The sequence below is a fragment of the Falco cherrug genome, chromosome 8 (assembly GCF_023634085.1).
Source record: "Falco cherrug isolate bFalChe1 chromosome 8, bFalChe1.pri, whole genome shotgun sequence".
NCBI lineage: Eukaryota > Metazoa > Chordata > Aves > Falconiformes > Falconidae > Falco > Falco cherrug.
In genome coordinates, this window is record NC_073704.1 from 10,063,576 (window position 1) to 10,082,723 (window position 19,148).

General features: G+C 41.6%; 1 protein-coding gene across 12 annotated transcripts in view; it reads left to right on the forward strand.

Moving 5' to 3' along the window:
- The window catches only part of IKZF2 (IKAROS family zinc finger 2), a 121,142-nt gene extending 102,041 nt beyond the window's left edge, over positions 1-19,101 (forward strand). For 10 of the 12 annotated variants that reach the window (XM_027808599.2, XM_027808601.2, XM_027808600.2 and 7 more), the window contains 2 exons: positions 2,725-2,868; positions 8,781-19,101. In XM_027808599.2, coding sequence (XP_027664400.1) covers positions 2,725-2,868; positions 8,781-9,505 — 869 coding nt within the window. In that variant the 3' untranslated portion in view covers positions 9,506-19,101. The remainder of the gene's footprint in view (positions 1-2,724; positions 2,869-8,780) is intronic. The other 2 variants (XM_055718619.1, XM_055718620.1) reach the window with 1 other exon arrangement.
- Positions 19,102-19,148: the final 47 nt, after the last annotated feature.

Genomic DNA, 19,148 nt, shown 5'->3' on the forward strand with positions numbered 1-19,148 from the left:
GAAAAAAAGCTTTTATTGGTGATTATTTTACTTTTTAAAGGATTCCAAGCAGAATTTTTGCCTGACTTAGAGAAGAGCAGATGTCTTTTTTAGCACTATTCATTTCTCATGGAAGAAAGGTTTCAAATTCTGTATAGGAAATTTTACACACATATGCCCAACAGTAGAATTATTTAATTATTACTTAATTGTTATAAGACATACAAATGTCACTACATTTGGGGCTTAATCAGATGGCTATGAAAGTAATCAGGAGGTTTTCAACTGATTTTGTGGGTAAGTACAATTCTACAAAGCTAGCATGCCCTTAACAGGCCTTCCCGGCAGGGAATTGGAGCCCTCTGCACCTCCCTAGCTCCCCACCACCATGTCCCGTACACCAAGAGCTGGAAATTCTTGAAGTGGCATCCATGTGCAAACCCGACTCCATCAAAGTGAGGATGGATCTTGCCACTGAGGAGGGATCCAGGGTTTCACAAGCCCTGTGTGTGTGAATGTGCATGCATACGCTGATTTTTGGTAATCGAAAAGCACAGTCAGACACCAGCTCCCAGTGAAAATCAACAGATGTAATCTTTCCTTTCTTCCAAATCTCCGTGGTAAATACTTGGGTAGAACTAGTGCAGATAGCTCCTGACCGAGCACAGTATTTAAATAACCCTAAAAATATAACCTTACCTGTTAAAGTATTCCAAACCTCCTAGACTGCACTGGGCATTAATTAGGTCACTTGAACACTGCATCCCATTTTGTTGCAATGTTAGATTCATTTCATATTTATGCTTTTTCTTCCTCTCTTTCATTGATGCCAGCAGGACTGCCTTGTAAATGAGAAACCATTGTGTTTCTCAGGGGGAGCATCCTGTACAAATAAAAAAGCAGCAGAGTAAATCATTTTATAGCATATGGTAGATTCTAAGCCTGAAAGTACTCGGCTTTCCATAGCAGCAGAGGCACAAATGGAATCAAATGAATAAATTGCCATGTTTTCTTATTATGAATGTCTGAATTGAGAAGTTCACCTGAGCAGATACTCTGTTTTGTAATTGCCTGGTATTTGCTCTTCCTTACTAGAAAGAAGGCAAAGACAAGGCTTTTATCACCCTATTTTTCATATATTATGTGCTAACAAACAGCTGTGTGTTTAAGAATAGGGGAGTGATTATTCCATATCAGGATGCTGAAGGTAGTAAAGTTAAATGGGAGGAAAGTAGGCTGGTGGTGTTCATTTGTGGCACAGTCTCAGGGGGAAGGTGTCTGTGACACAGAAGGCTGCCATGGGTGAGACCAGAGGAGGACCAGCAGAAGACACATACAGGTTTCAGTCCTTTTCTGTTACCTCAGCAGTATCACCCATGACTTCATGGGAAGATTTATCTAATACAGGGAATGCAATGGATTGCTCACAGTTTACAGATTGTAGGAACTCTGTGCAAGTTCATTGTTTCCATCTCTTTGCCATCTGTTCTTCTCAAATAATTTTTTTGCACCTCAGCTATCCCATTAGCACATGGACTAGGGGCTGATCCTTCTCAAGTTTCTCTTGCTACCTTCTGAAGATGAATGCGGGACAACCATGTATTAAATTCATGGCAGCAGAGCAGAACTACACATGGAAACACACTTGACATAGATTGCAAAGGACTTGGACTCTGTGGGTCTGATCCACAGCATGGTACCACTGACCCTTCTTGCTGTTTGTAAGAGGATGCTCAACAAAAAACGGAGTATTTTGTAGGTATTTAGTGAATAGCTGTGTCAGCAAGTGACATAAAGCCCTGTGTGAGCCAGTCACCACCCTGGTCAGGAGCCCGTGTAATTCCTGTACTCCTGTTGCTCTAGCACCTTATTCCCCGACCCAAAAAGTGACAAAGAGTGAGACGAGTAAAGACAGAAGGGCTCACTGATTTCTTGTTATTGTCTCAAAGACAATGTATGAGCATTCCCCTAACATAGCACAGGAATGCTCCCTGCTGATGCCAAGAAGTGGGTGACATCCAAGACAGATGGAGACTTGCATTCACAGGTTGTTAGGTCTGTTTGAAGGTATAAAATATTAATCAAAATTTCTGTAGTTTCTGTGACTGATTCTGAAGGGAATTTCCATGCGATGTTCATCCTGTAATTCCAATAGAGTGTTTGTTGATTTTAAAATCTTGCATTGGGAGAGAGGAAGCATGATTTAACAAACAGATCCTTCATTCAGGAAGCCTTTGTCTTGGGGAATGCACAGCCAGGCCCAGGAAACACAAGTTATCAATGCCTTGTATGTTTTTTAGTCATTGAGATCAAGGTGAAAATAAAATAAGTATGGTAAGCATGCCAAATGATAAGCATGAAGTTAAGGAAGCTACAAAAAACGGTAACTAAAAAGTTACATTGGGAACAGGTAACCATATTGAAGGGAGAATAACAGAAAATGCCATCTACGGAGTGAGTTTTCAAAAGTGTCCCCTCCTCACCTGGGATCTTGAATATTCAGAACAAAACAAGTCCTTTAAGTGCTTAAAGTTGGGCTTTTGCTAAATAAGATGGTCCCAAAGAGAGGCATTTTGTAAATGTGGCTCTGCTTAAAGGTGATCGCTATCTTGATGCCCAGTGTGTTCTTGCACATTGCTTTATTTTGTGTTGCACTTGTTGCGCAATCAGCAGGGTTCCAATGATGTGTGTCATCTGTGAAGTGTAGACCAGACTTGTCTGATATGATTTTTTGGTTTTATGTAGTACCTCCTATGGAAGATTGTAAGGAACAAGAGCCTGTGATGGACAACAATATTTCTCTGGTGCCTTTTGAGAGACCTGCTGTTATAGAGAAGCTGACAAGCAACATGGGAAAGCGTAAAAGCTCCACCCCACAGAAGTTTGTGGGTAAGCTTGAAATACGCCTTTTATTATTTTTAGTGCGTAGGTATAGGTTACTTGTTATTTGTAATAGTCAGAAGAATAAGGGGAAAAGTAGCGTGCTCAGAATTTGGTTGCGATGGGGAGGGACAACAATGGAGGTGGCTAAATCACAGCGAGAAATCCTGAAAATTATTGAATCAATTTTACCAACCCAGGGAATTCAAAAGTGAGGTCCCAGAATCATGACAATGGCTTAGAAATTCTTCAGCTTTTTATTGTGCCTTAAGGCTGTTTTGTTTTTCTTAACTTTCCTCTGGCCCTTTTGAGATTTAGTTGTCATCTTTCCTCTCCTTGCCCCAGCAAGTAAAAGCTAAGACTCTCACATAATTATCTGTCTCCATATGTGTGTTAAAAAAACAAGTATCTCAAGACTTGCAACTTGTATTAAATTCTTGAGAGTTGGCAACAACTGGCCTGATAATACCAGCATGAGGAAGTAAAATCGCATCACTTCTGTTAAAGAAGTGCTTGCTCCAAGTGCAGTGTTCTGCACACAATAAACTTATTAATGCGTGAATATAAACCAACATTGGATGACATGGTTACCACATTTAGAATCCTAGGCCCAGAATTCATATTTTGCTTTGTGTCTCGACATTTTAAAGTTGTTCAGCTTGTAACAGGAGACAGTATGGGGAACTTGTCTTTGTTTGAGCTCTGGCTTAAAACTTTTTTACTGAGGCAGTACTAAACTTCTTAGGAGGGGGAGAGTTTGGGTGAAGTGTGTGCTGCTAGACTCCAAAGTCATGTCATATGCGTTTTCCACACTCGCTGGAAGGACAGTGGTAGAATTTAAGGGTGTCATATACTCATTCTGCCTACTCTGAGGACACTTACAGTGTGAGGATCAGAGGACTGTAAGCAATTAACACAGCCATTTAGAAAAGTTGTTGCCCCTCAGCTAAATGCAGATTCAGATGGATTTGTTAAATCACCACTGAAGGTGGTTTTAAGCTAACCCACATGGTTTTGAATAGTAGGGGGCTAGCAGCATGCTGCAGCTCACCTGGGGGGCACTGACACACTGACCTGACAGCTCACAGACATCTGACCATTCCCAAATACCAGTGCTAAGCCAAGATTAGGTCAGGAATGATCCAACCCACACGAGGAATGCTGGGAGACGTCAGGATTTCCTGGGTTGTTATTAGTCCTTCTGAGAGAAAAGCTCTTAATTCTCGGGCTGTTGTCTTTTAAAGTGGTCTGAAATGGATTACTGTATAGCTAATAAGAACTGGAAGACTTATACTCTGATTTAATTTACTGCTGTGACAACAGTTGGGGTTGAAGAGGGTGGAAATGGGAGCAGGACTCTACTGACAAGCCAAATACACCTTTATGAGACTGTAAACGTGGGCCCATCATAGCAGGTTTCCCTAGTGTTGTCTCAGCAAGTGCTCTACGTTCTTGCTCTACGTTCTTGCAGGTTGCAGTCAACAGTGAAATAGTGAACAATGCTGATGCGTAAACTGGTGTGTCTAGATCTCAGAGACAGTACAGCCTCAAAAGGAAGAAGGGTATTCACACCTCTCACTCTCGCCCCCCCCCCCCCCCCCCCCCCCAACCCCCAGCCCCAAGTTGTCCACAGACTTGAACAGAACTGTGCTTGCAATGCCTCTCGGAGGTTATCTTTGCAGGGGCCAGAGACTTTGTCCGGGAGGGCTGGAGACCTTGCTTCTTTCCCTTAAATTCTGGGGTACCCAAGCCTGCTCCCATAAGCAGTATATTTTACTCATCATAAGCATACCTCACCACTGAGGCAAGCCACTTTGTGGATGCATAAATTGAGTCGGTTTTTGGAAGCTGTAGATGAGTGTCTCTTTTTGAGACCAGGAAGGTTATTTTATTTGTCCACTCATGTGCAATTGACCATATGTTGTTATTGTCTTCAAAAGCAAATTTACCGATTGGAAATCCTTGCCTGAGATATGCTGTAGCAGATTATTTTTCTCTTCAGTAGGGTATGCTCGTTAGATAAATCTGTTTCTTCTATAGGTGTAATAGAAAAACGGAATACCAAAATTATCTGGGGCTAGGAATTCAGTGCTTCATGTGACATGCAGCTTTTTATCCAGATCCAGCTGTAAGGAAGAAGTGTCCTCTTTCATATTTACTGTATCTTTTTCTTTTCCTTTTGTGATCTTTCATGGCATCACAGTGTTTGAATTGAGTAACAGCAGTCTCTCTTTGCTACCTTTCTTTTTTTTCCACTATGACCTCACTTTTCTTCCCATTTTCTCCCAATGAAATATTGCTCAGCTCTATCAGGAAGAATTTGTAATGGTTCTGTTGCTTGCAGGAAATTTTCCTGTGCATACTGCAAGCGTGGCATCTGTCCAAACCAACTTAATGGTGTTTATGAGAAGGTCATGTAAGCATAAGCTAAAATCTTTGTGTGCTACATCTATCAATGCTTTACTGCTCTTTCTGATCAGCAGTCTCCAAGGGACCTTGGTTATGGACCACAGTCTCTGCCTGAAATGTCAGGAGGAAAGGAAGCAGCATACAGCAAATAGAGTTAATTTCTGAGAGAGAGACTTGGTTATGTGTCTGCTGTTGAGGTACAAGTCTTACCAGCCTGTTGAAACAGTGGAGTCAGAAAGTATAACTTACAGAGCGCAGGAGCCTGCGTACTTCTTTTTGTGTCTCCTTCAATGAGGGGAGAAGCAGACACTAGCAAAATTGAAAGCAGCCACCTTCAAGCTGGTCACATGAAGCAGATGCATGCATTTTCACTTTGGATGTGGTGCTTACTCTCACGGAGTAAGTCACTGAGGTTCGGAACTGGCCGGATACAGGAGGAGACATTTATGTGGCTTACGACAAAACCATGGTTGTTTATAATAAAAATTAAAACTACACAGGTGTCTCAGAACAGATGAAGATTAACTGGCTTCAGAATTTGAATCAGCTTCTAGTTAATGGGAGTCAGGAAGAAATTTACCTAGTGGTAAATTCTGTAACTGCTTTCTCCAAGGTTTCTTGCAGCTTTCTCCCAAGTGTCTAGCATTGCAGTTGCTTTAGATACTCAATGAGATGGATTACAGGTAACACAGGACAGCTGTGTCAGTGTGCTTTGATCTAACTTCAGATACCTGGTTTGAGGTTTTTTGAATGTTGTATGATAAGATGACCACAGTGGAGATTTTTTCTTCTTCTACTTCACTAACGTAGGGCAAGAATAAGTAGAATTTGAGCATGATTTTGCGTGAAAATTCAAAATTACTCTGATTAGTTGGTTTTAAGTACGGATTTGTCTAAAGAGGAATTAAAATTGAAAACCATGTTTGACTGGTTTGTTAATGTTTCTTCCAAGCTCTGTGGTTTACGCCCTCTCCTCCCCATGTTATCATTTATTTTACTTCTTTATGTCACACTCCATTTCTAAGGCTCTGACATTTTTGGAACTGTTTTATAATTAAAGGAATGAATAATTCAGGTCACTGGCAATTTACGGTTTTCTCTACTCCACTGTCTGTAGTGGAGTAACTAAACGTGGAAGAGAAAAGGAATCAAAATCAGGTTTGCCTCATTCATCCAAGTAGTCCATAAAGGATAAGTATTATTTCTTGATCTGTACAGCCTTCAAAAGACTGCCAGTGTGTTTGGTGGCTGGATCAGACTCCTACTAGATCCAGTTGTTTATTCAAACACAGGAACGGTACAGGTAGCCAGAGCAGGTGACAGGGACCAGCGGACTTTTCTGTTTCCATCTCTTTCTTCCCACTGTGTCAAAGACACCGCGTGCCGCCTGGAGCTGTCCTCCAGTCCCACTTTGGCCCCACCTGGGAAGGAGCTGCTCAATTTCAACCGAGGCTGGAGCCACCTCCTGTTACAGAGCTGTCCATCCTGTCAGCAGCAGGACAGCCATTGCAGACAGCAGGGCTGCCAGCCCACACCAGAAACACTGAGAAGAGGATGTTTGCTTGCACATCTTTAGGTCATGTTAGATTACAAAGGCCATCATTGTAGCATTGTTTGCTTCTTCCTTCCTTCCCTATTTTTCTCCAAATTTCTAATGTGTAACAAAGGAACAGTTTTCTACATGATGCTTAGTTTTGGTAAGCGATAAGTCTAACACAGCCAGCCACAGGGAAACATAGTGAGGTACATGAACATGGTGTCTGATCAGAAGCATGTGAGCAGTGTTGCTGAAGGGAGCAGGGATATTTACATGTTTCATTTTAGACTTGCATTTAATTACCTTGCTAATCAGGGCTGAGTTCCCAAGCAAAAGTGATGCATCATCTCAAAGGATAACATGATTGTTCCGTGGGTAATGTAAAATTATTTCTCTCTTTATGCTTCACTTTAAGATAAGCCATGCTAAGTGGAATGAACTATTATAGTCAAAAATAAAATAGCTGAGTGATAGCTATGTTGAAATGTACTAATGCTATTTGGAAGAGATTTGGGATTACAGTTCTGTTTCTTTCTTATGGTGGTTTATACACATTTCGTTCCAAGCAATTTTGGCAAAACGTGATAGAAGATTCTTGAGTTCTTTAATTCTTGGATAGCCAAACCACTTGTATGCAGTGACTCCTTGAATTTATTAGCTAACACTATTGAAGAGAAGTCTGGTTTAATGTACTCAGGCAGTGAAAAGTAACAAAGACAATGTAAATCAACTGAAATCATCAGACTTCGTAAAATCAGCTTAAAAAGTTAACTGTCAACAACCAGCTAATACTTGTATGTGTGAACACATACGAACATGGTAACTTGTATCTTACATGTATACATATAACCTTTTCTATTTAAAAAGAAAAAATATTATATGAACTTTCCTTGTACTAACACTAAAGACATCACTGGAAAAGCAGTGCTGCTGAGCTGAGCCCTGATATAAGTAGTGGTAAATTTGTTAACTTCAAAGGAGAGCTGTGATATGTAACATGCCCTGTGACTAGCAAAATTTACCAGCATGTGGTTCTGGTTTCACATATCTGTAATGCCATTGATTTAAAAAGGTTACAAGGATGTGAATTTGGATTTACGTACTGATGAATCAGCCAGCTTCGTCATCGTTATGTATTTATTTATCCTGTGTCAATGACAGTTGCTTTTGACTTTTACCAAATGAAACTAAGCTATACATGTGGTTTCTGTATTTTGTTTTCCTGCCTAAATAGACACTGGGGGGGGGTGTGTCTCTTTCTCGGTCCAAAACATTTAGGATAGGGTATTTTTTTATTGAGGGGGAGAAATACGAAGATAGTCATCTACGAAGATGGAACATGAGATGCCAGGTCAGCCCCCAGTGCTCCTGTTCCTTGCTCCGTTCTCTGGCCGCATGCAGGCATTTTGTATTTTTTTTCTGCTGGTTGAAGGATTTACAGATTGTGGCTCTAAAGGTGCCACTGTACCACATCCCTGTACCTGTTGCTTAGGTTTCTCGCTCTGCAGCCCTGTTGTAAGGTATGTGTGAGGCACCTTGGAGCGTAGGCAACATGTGGTACTGCCTCCTTTAATTGTGGGAAAGTATGTCTAATGGTATAAACCAATGGAGATTCACTGACCTCAGTGGTTCGATCCTATTTCCTACCAGTTAACATGTATTTCCTAACTTGGAGCAGGGGCACAGACAGACCCAGTGGAAGATTTTGAATTAGTCTGGAGGTTGCTGCAGCCACATGCTTCACCTGGAATAAAATTTAAAAAAAAAAAAAAGCTGTTGGTGAGGTTGCAGGTTTACCTATGTCAGGAAAGAAACTTTGCAGGAGGTCAGTAAACAAGTAGAGGGAGGATAACTTTGGACTCTGGAATGATTATCACCCCAAATCAGGGGTTTTCTGTCCCTCTCCACCCCTTTTACAGTGAAACTTTGGAGTGATTACATTGATTTTTCTCATTCATTTGCTCTTGTCCCTTAGGTGAAAAGCTCATGAGATTTGGCTATCCAGATATTCCCTTTGATATGAACCTGTCCTATGAGAAGGAGGCTGAGCTGATGCAGTCTCACATGATGGACCAAGCCATCAACAATGCAATCACCTACCTTGGAGCTGAGGCACTTCACCCCCTGATGCAGCACACACCAAGCACAATTGCAGAGGTGGCCCCCGTCATCAGCTCAGCTTACGCTCAGGTCTATCATCCTAACAGGATAGAAAGGCCCATTAGTAGGGAAACAGCTGACAGTCATGAGAACAACATGGATGGCCCGATCTCCCTCATCAGACCAAAGAGTCGAACCCAGGATAGAGAGGGCTCCCCCAGCAATAGCTGCCTGGATTCTACTGACTCAGAGAGCAGCCACGAAGACCGCCAGTCCTACCAAGGAAACTCTGCCTTAAATCCCAAGAGAAAGCCAAGCCCAGCTTATATGAAGGAGGACGTCAAGGCTTTGGATGCCACAAAAGCTTCTAAGGGCTCTTTAAAGGATATCTACAAGGTCATCAACGGAGAAGGGGAGCAGATTAGGGCTTTCAAGTGCGAGCACTGTCGCGTCCTTTTCCTGGACCATGTCATGTACACCATCCACATGGGCTGCCATGGCTACCGGGACCCGCTAGAGTGCAACATCTGTGGCTACCGAAGCCAGGACCGCTATGAGTTCTCGTCGCACATAGTCCGAGGGGAGCACACATTCCACTAGGCCTTCTCATCCAAAGGGGACTCGTATGAAGTAGAACTGCACATGAAGAAATACTGCACTTACAATCCCACTTTTCCTCAGACATTGAGATGCCTATTTTGTTGTTGTTGCTGTTGTTGTTGTTGCTGTTGTTTAATTATTATTATTAACCTTATTTTTTGTGGACCCAACCTCATTTGCTCTGCCCAGCTTAATGGAAAGAAGGAAGGGAAGGGATAAAAGAGGGGTTTGTGACCTGCCTCGCTTTCTGTGGGAATTGAAAGGCAGTCCATTTCTGTCTCAGTCAGCTGTACGTCGTGTCCTGTCTTGGGATATCACTCAACCCTGCTAGGTGCTTTAAAGTCCCGATGAGATGCCACTCATTTATGATTTCAGACAAATAGGTAGAAACATTTCAGAGGAGAGCCCTTTTCAAATGTGTAGATAGGGTGCTGGGTTTTGGTGGCTGGAGGAAAGGGGGAGGGAACTTTATTCTGCAGAATGAACAATTCTGTTTAAATCAAAACTGTTAGGGATTTAGGAGCACGAATCAAAGTCCATATTCCTTTCAAAATTACTTTCTAGGGTGAGCTGTTTTCCTGGGTTCAGTGTGTATTGCCCCTCTAGAATGTAAATAAAATAAAATCTAAAAAAAGAAGTATATGTCTTAACACTGTACCACGTTACAGCAGTTTAGTTTCATAAGTCTGAGGGCCTTCTGTGGTAAGTCTAAAGCTTTGTATTTTTATTTTCCTTAACTTACGAAGCACCTTTTTTAGAACTGTTGATTTGCTGTTACTCCATGCCTATGTGTTGACTCACTGGCTTCTTAGAGATCCTTGGGAGCCTTACTTATTTAGTTGCACCCCATGTTTTAAGAGATAGCATTTAGAAATAACATTTAAACTTGCTTCTAGGACAGTAAGTGGTCTAGGAGTGGGTGAAAGAGTCTGTAGTTTACTCAAGAGGTTCTGCTGCTCTTCTGAAATAATTTTGTTATAAAATTATCGATTTTAAAAGGACAAAAGTACTAGTAACAAAGTGTTCTTTAAATATAGGTATATATAGGTAAATAATTATATAAATACTTTCTCATTCTATTGTCACAGTGTTAACCTCTTGGCAACAGCCTAAACTAAGACTTGCAGATGGGAAAACGCTAGGAGCCAGATCCTTGGCCGGCATTAATCCTCTCAGCGCCATTGAATTTAATGGAACTACCCCAACAACTTCAGCTACATCAGGATCCGAGCCTTGACCGTTTTTTCTCTTGTTGACATCTTATTTGCTAATCTGCTGAACTGATGACTTCCTTTTGGGTTTAAGTCATTGATTCTGCTTTTAATTTAGGGGTAGAAGTGTTTGCAGGTTTTGCTGGATAGCCTTTTCTTTTGGAGAGCACAGAAGCCCTGCAAACCAACAGGTTGCATATGACGTTGCTTGCTTCTTCAGAAAGTGATACATGGAGATGCAGGTGCTGTACTTTGATTTGGATTTGCAGATTCCATTTTTTTTCCTAATTTATTCATTTCACTGTGGGGAAAACATGGAGAAACAAACTCCAGAGCAAGTCCTTGAACTACAGAGTGGACAAGAAAAAAACCCCACCAATCTGTTTTGTTTCCTTTCTTTCTCTCCCAGTGAATAACAAAACCAGCAACCACCCAGCAAGTCGCAGGTTGCATCAGTAAAAACTGGGCTTAAACCTACGTGACAGATTGCCATTGAAACCCAACTGTTTGTACCAATCACAATTGAAATGTTGTTGTTTGGCAACAAGAGCACAGCTTGAGAATGGGAAGATCTGCATGGGTTTAACCCCCTCCATGCACACAGTCTCCATGCGCTTGATGAGACCTTTTCCAAAGTATAAAGTTACTAAAGTATAAAAGAGAGAGCAAGATCAGGCCATAATGAATTCCCATCTGCTCACTTCAATCTGCGTACTCGGTGCATATGCCAGTTTGCTGTTCGTTTTGAGGGTACTGGGTTGTTTTTTTTTTTCTCTTCCTAGACCTGGAGCATTTGAAAGTAGGAGCTGAGTGGTATTGATTGAAATCTTTTTACAGTGACACTCTTGGCAGCTAGAACCTGTGTTTAGAAAGGATACAGTAGATCATGGCCAGATTACCTGATGACTGCTTCCCAGCACTGAAATGCTATTAAGTAGGAGCTGGTAAAGTCTTGCAGTAGCCTATTAATTATAGTACAATATGGAGAGAAATGTCATCTTGTGTAATATGAGAGCTATCAAGGCTGGGAATATACGGGCTTTGGAGAGACAGATTTAAAGACCTATTCCCAACATTGTTCTTAATGTCGTTGCGTTGCTCCCCCTCCTCCTTTCTTCATCCTAATGTAGGGGAAACTCAGGCAAATGAACCACTGCCGTCCTCCAGACCATTCTCATTTTCTTGTGCTTGGTGCAATCAAAGGAGTTCATGCAGGACAAAAGCAGAGAGATGCTGGAGGGCATCACTTTTTTTTCCGTAACGTCTGATTCTCTGTGGCTATGAAGGTTGGCTTAGGAGGCAGTTGGCCATGTTCTGCATTGGGATGTGCTTGGAAATTCAGAAAATGGGGGTTGCTTTTATAGCATACCACCAAAAAAAAAAAAAAAAAAAAAAAGTAAGTGGAAAAATGGTTGTGATTTTTGCTGAGGCAGGAAGGGTCTTTCAAGAACAGTGAACAAAGGGAAAGATGCTGGGCCTGAAGGTCACCAGGCTTGCATGGGCCTCCAGAAGGACAAGTGCCTGAGACAGAGAAAAAGGTTGCCGGCAATCCCTTTCAGTCTGAGGGGAGCAACACTGTTCTTTTCTCTGTGGTCAGTGGAGAGAACACAGGCTATGGTTTCTTGAATAGTTGCCCTAGGTAAAAAGTGTAAAAAATTTCTGCCTGTGTTTGGGAAAGCACTGGAATGTGGGAAAGGCAGAGACTGTCTTGCGTATCCGCAAATAAGTTGTCTGCAATTATATCTGCATTTTGTTAGTGTGCACTTTCATTCATAGATATGATATTCTGTGGATGTTTAAAAGATCGGATGGGGAGGCTCAGTGGTTTTGTAGCTGGCTTCGGTTAAGCTTCTTGTTCCAATGGTAGCATGTGAGATCTGTGTGTGAGTACTGCCTTTTCCTGGGATCACAGGCACAGAGAACTGGGGAGGCAGTGGGGAAACACGCCAGCTTAGTTATCTTCAAAAAACTGCATTTTTTGGAGAGCAAGAAGCTGAGGAGTTACTTTAATTTTTATTATCGATGTCCTTTTCTGAACAATCACTGCAGTTTTTCATCCTGGAGCTAGGGAAGGTAAAAAGATTAAATACTGGTTAAAATTTTGAACAGTTTTGGACTAGCATATATTTTAGTATTCACTTTCTACTGAAAATTATTGGAGGGTTTTATATAGAGTAGTTTGCCCCTACAGGGAAGTGTGCAAAATGGGGCCTCAAGAGATTTTTTGTTGTTGTTGTTGTTGTTGCTTGCTCTCTGCTGATTTCTAAGAAAAGCTCTTCAGTTTTGTTGAGTTCGTTAGTCATTCACAGTGTACTAGGAATTTCAGTAGATAATCCTTGGCCTGCAGATCCATTTGTTCTAAGTATTTGGTGTAGGAAATTGAACCTGGCTGATTTTTATTGGACTCTCTTGAAATTCTTGGAATCAGGTTTCCAGTTAAAAACATGCATTTGCAAATTTAGAATTGGCTTCCTGCGAACATTCCCCATTTTCATTAAAAAAAAGAAAAGCAATTTCTGCACACATCCCTGCCAGTAAACCTTTTTTCTTCTTTTTACATCAAATAGCAAGATTCTGACTCAATTTAGAGTATTACAGGCCTATTAATTGAAATAGGAGTGTGACTGCTTATTCTCTTGGTATGATCCATATTCTTGGAGCAAAGGGCATTATCTATATATCTGCTGTTATGGCCAATGAATTTTACAGCCACCTCTCTTTGCAATCAGTTAGGAGTGCACATTAAAATATATAGCATTTTTCAGGAAAGCCAGCTCTTTACTCAGTAACTTATGGGTTTAAAACAATTTTATTCTCCTTAAAAAGTGCTTCCATCTATGATGTGATGTGAAAGGTGTCTAGGCATTAACCTCTCTTGGTCTGTATTAGGGAGAAAGAATCTAAATTTGTTAATTGGCCTGATTTTTTTGATGGTAGTAGTTTCTACTGTGTGAGGACACAGCTTGCAAAATAGCCATGTGGAACTAAAGTATATTTTACTACAAGGTGAAGAAATTCCCAATTTTGAGAGTTTCCAAATTTCTTTCTGTTTACAAGGGCATTCCTAAATCGGGGCTGTCAGGCAAAAGCAGAGGCCAGGAATTAAACCAAACCTTTCCAAACTGGCCTTTAATAGGACATTATTACTGTTGTCTAGGTCCTGAGCTAGCTTTTTTGTGTTTGAAAGAAGCCAGACAACAGACACTGCTTCCTCCGGAAAGAAACTTTGGAGATAATTTAGGGAAAGGTGCTTATTTCAGCCACGGACAGGAGCTGCAGCAATACAGTTCCTTAGCTAGGTAATATTCCTGCCCTTAACTCTCGATGTGCGTTATGACATAATGAAGAGGGAGAAGGGAGGCTGCACTGATACTGGAGTCGCCTACACTCAGTGTGGGATTTGAGGAAAAGTGTGATGAAATTGGCTTTGATGCTACAAAGTTGCATCTTAGCTTGGCTTAGTATCATTTAAAAACAAGAATGGATGGTGATAATGGCCTGTGGTCTAGGGCAGCTGGAGATTCTGAGAAAGTATATTTATATATATGGTATCGTATAATTAGATATATGCTTTATTGTTTATGTGCCTTTTTCAAATGCATTTTGGAAGTTTGTGATGTCGTTCATGATATCCTCCCATACCCTTTCAGAATGCACGACAAAACACAACCCAAAGCAAACATCCCCTCTCCTATGGCGCAGTGAGTGATCCCTCTCCCCTTCCACACCCCCTTGGCAGCTCGACCCGGAGAGAGGACCATTTTAGTAATTTGCTGTGAGATTTCCTGCAGTCAGCTGGCTTTTAGGAGTGGGAAGGGCTGAAAATTACCCTAGCGGAGTGCATTCCAGCAGCCCAGCCAGAGCTGGTCTCGGAGCTGGTCCCAACCACCACGGCGTCCCCAGCGCAGTGCCGAGACTCACTGCAAAAGCCCCCAGCTGCACAGCGCCCTGTGGGGTGCCAGGACAGGGGGCTCCTGCCTGCTGCCCCTCCAGAGCTTTAACTCAGACCTGCTTGAAAATGGACTTAGCTGTGCTTTTAAATTCCGATTTAGGAACAGCAGCAGACTTTAAAGCATCTGCCGCTTGCTTCAACCCAGAAAAAGAAATCCGGCAAGAACAAAAGTCCTTTGGAAATGGTTTGCAAGTTTGACTGTCGTGCTGCTGCCACCTTAACAATTGACAGAGAGATGAGAGAGGCCCATCTGTGGAAGATGTTATGGGGGCTTACTAGCTGGAACACTTTGGTGAAAAGCGCAGTGTTTGCTTCGGTACTTTCCTGGCAGGTTGGTGACCTAGTTTCAGATCTAGTTATTTACCCTGTGCGGGTGCAGCACCTCAGCGTGCAGCATGTGCACGGCATCACGCCTGCCAGCAGGGCATGTCACCATGCCAGCATGCCACCCGGCAGACCCCGAGCCCGCAGCAGCCTGGCACCGGCTCCTCAGCACCTCTCTGGCAGGCTCCGGGCCCACGGCAGTCACAGAGAGTGCGTGGGACAAGGAATTAGGTAGGGAAGGGGCAGAATGTGTTTTGTAGTAAATGTGTTCCCTTTTATCCCATGAAGGGTTGTCCCGAAGTATGGGCCCAGGACATGATCACCAGTTTCTAACGTAGCCTCCTACGGCCGTGCCTGGAAGGGTGTGATTTGTGTCCTCCTCTGCTGAGGCTCTGAAGTGAGTAGAGGACAGGCAGGAGCGGGTGGTGTGCCGATGTTTTGCCGTGCTTCACGCTTAACAGGCCAAGGTAACGATAAAACCAGTACCTGATTTAAATCACCTGGCTTTTCAGTTGATCACACAGACAAGCATTCCCGGTTCCTGTTCGCTTCCAGCCTTTGGAAAGGTGGTTATGGGTAGGTCCATGTGTGTCCTCATTCAGGAGCGTAATCGCCCGTGCTCTCTCCTTCTGTAAAAACTCTTCCTTTACGTACCAGTCTTGGGACCTAATCAGTCAGTGGACAGAAATAACCATTTCAAGAAAGACTTGCATTGCTTTATTATTTACATAATATTGCTCATATTATTTACAGTTCAAAAAAAGAACGAATACTGTGATGTATTTACTGGCAGCATGGGAAGTATTTTAACAGAGTGAATGACAATGAAATTAATCGGTGTGTGTCTCACGAGGGGCTCGTATAGATGTGTACCCTGTATGGAGAAAGGGAGCAACTTGACCCAGAGCTGGGGCTGATGCTCCCTTCCTGCAGCAGGTATTGATTTAGGCGACTGCACTGCAGCCCAGGAAAACGTTTGAGCACGATTAGCCTCCTGCCATCCCTTCGATTAGATCTGGAATGCACAGGAGCTTTGCAGTTAACCGTGTGCTTAATAATTACCGTTATGTGTGAGATCAGGGCCTTATTTGCTAATTGGCACAGCGCAGCAGCCCTGGCTAGGTCTCGGTTGTCAGCCCTCGGTGGCGGGGCCCGGCGGTGAAGACGCCTTCCCTTATATTTGTGTAGTAGCCTTAATCCCTCGCACTCGGCGGTACGCGAATACCGGCAGCCTCTGGTCTGTATTCTCAATCACGGATAAAATACGGATGCCTCCGGCAAAGCATGGTGGAGAGTGTGACTCTGTTATTGGCACAACGAGGCCAGTTTGCAGTAAATTGGGCCATTTAGTTTTACCTCAAGTGACATCAAATAAGAAAAGCTTCTTGAAGGGGTAGAGGTCACTGAATCCCCTACTATGCACTTACTGGGATTTGACGTTGCTTACTGGAAATGGATGTTCTTCGTTCCTGAACACACTGTAACAAGGGAAGGACTTTTTGGTTATTTTTGTAGTCGTTCAGATTCTGAAACTGTGATCAATTATTTGACGAATTGTCAAGTGTCCTCAGAGCTTGAACACGTTCAGTTCCTCTGCCATGTAGCAGTCTCCTCTGGCTTTCCGTGGTTCTCTTTCTCTCACCCCTTTTTCCTCCTCTGAGCTTTAAGTCTGGGCCTGCTCTTATCTCTTGTAGCTTTGGGCTGTCTAGGGGTTTTGGGGTTTGTTTTGGGGGTTTTTTTGTTCATTGGCTGTACAGTCTGTTTACATATTTTTGTACTCAAGTGTAGTTTTATATTAAAAACAGGAAAAAGAAAAAAAGATAGTTGATTTGAGAAAAAAAAATTAAGGTACGTGCTCTTCATAACACTGTAAAGATCTAGGGTACCTTCCGAGATGACTCCACAGTGATGTAATTATAATACTGTATATTTGCCTTCCTTTTTAGTTGGTTTTATTTTCTGGTTGTATTTTTTTTTCCTAAAATGTATATCTTTTTATGAGAAACTGGAAACTTTTAATGCAAATGTTTAGAAAGATTTAAAATTGTAAATTAAAAAAAGTCATATAATTTTTTTTTTTTCCTCTTGGAAGAAAATGCTTTAAAAAAAAGTTTTACTACTGTTGTATTCCAGGGTGGGGGTTACCAACCCCAGATTTGCTTCTAATGCTTCATTCTTGGATCCTGCTTTCTAAACATGCTCATTGCAGACATGGATGATTTGCTTATCTTACTTTTTAAAAAAAAAAAAAAAAAAACAAAAACAAAACACCAACAAAACCACCTTTTTGGGTTATTTTTCTGTTCAAGTGCAATACTTTCCCTGACATCGTGTTAATGTACAGTAGTTTCTTTTTTTCTTTCCTCAGTCCACACAAGTCAGTGAAACAAAATGCTGTCTTAAATACATTCAAAGATAAATGTTCAAGTAAATTAAAATTTTGATTGACAAAAGGTGAGAAACTGTAAATTAAGGCTAAAGCCCATACCTTAACTCCAACTTTTATTTGACATTGAAACACATCCCTTGTATGAATTAAGGACATACCTGTTCTTGCTTCTTCCTTCCTTCCTTTTCTTTTCTAATTGCAGCTTTCTCTTCAAGAAAAGCACTTAATATTGATGTTTATTAAAAATAACAAAAAAAATATATAAAAAGATCTTTTGGTCTAATCCAAAACCCACTCAGTGGAGACTCTTGTTGGCTTTGATGGTGGATTTTGGATTAGGCCTAATCTCTTAGCTAGGGCAAAACTGCCATTTACTCTAATGGGAGAGATTTGCCTATGTAAGAATTACAGGACTCGTGTCCTTTATCTACCTGAGAGACCAGAAAAGCTTCTTTAGAGTTGTCCTTGTCTTATATAAGTTTAGATGGGACTTGTTTTACATATCATACATATTTATATATAGTGTATTTTTAATGCCTTCCTCCCCCGTAGACTGAAGCCGGTGTTCTGTAAATATGTATTTAGGTACGTAATAAAAAATAAAAAAAATCCCGTTGAGATTTCTTTGAAAGGCAGTTACTGCGCATGCACAGTAGCCACTTTTGTCTTTTAAATTTGTATTTAAGACATTTCTTTTTAATAATAACAAAGGTGAGGAGACTGTATCTCATTCTGATTGATTGCCAAAATGATTTCCCAGACTCTTGTGTTCGAGTTCAAGAAGAAAAATGCATTCAATGGGTGACCGTCACGGTTGCCCAGTGGTTCACACTCCTTGGGCCAAATTCTGGTAACCTCACGTAGGTTGTTCAGGTCCTCCCACATGCAGGGACCGCGCTGAAGCGGTGGGATCATAGCAAAGCATGCACGGTTTTGTGAGCGTAATTTCAGGCTGTGCGGTCTGACCCATTTGTCACGGCATCTCCCCTGACTCATAGGGAGTTGCATCCTGCCCACTTTAGTGCTGTTTTCCTGAAGAAGGCTGGGTGAGTGACCTGGCAAATGACCACTTCTCTCCCAGGTTACAATTTTTTGGTTCTGTCACAAATGTTCTGAGCTCAAATTGAGGAATCTTTTAAATTAAGAGTTTATTCCAGAAGCCTGTGAAGACACTGGGAATCGTCCCATTGCTTTACGTGGTCATTGGAACATGCTCTTATAAAAAGGAGTTCAGAAATGGTCACTGTGGCAGTGGTGCATGTAAGCAGCCCTAATGTAAACCTGTATCCCCCTGCTAAAAAACTTTTTGCCGCTATAGACTGAACTATGGCTCTTGTTTGGTTTTGTTTTGTTGTTTTTTGGGGTTTTTTTTTTTCTTCTTAGTATACATGCATACACATGGTTCCACATCTGTATGTGTGTACTCTGTACCTGTGTGAGTGTTGTACAACCATGTGAGAGTGTGAGTCTGTATGTGTGTATAAATAAAAGAAGCTGCAGAAACTTTGTAATACTTTGTGAAAAGGATTATATTATAAAGGTTTGTACTGTCTTGAGTGCACAGCTACTGGAATAAATGTAGGGAATCTCAGGAACAAGCATATAATTTGTCCAAGAATTATTTCTTCTCAGAAGTGTAAGTGCAGTTTTTAATTCTGTATATTATTTAATATTTTACCAATAAAAATAAACTTCTGACATGAAAGGGTTTTCCATTCAAGCTTTCTGGAAACATTGATGTATGTATACACTTTTCTTCCTTGCAGC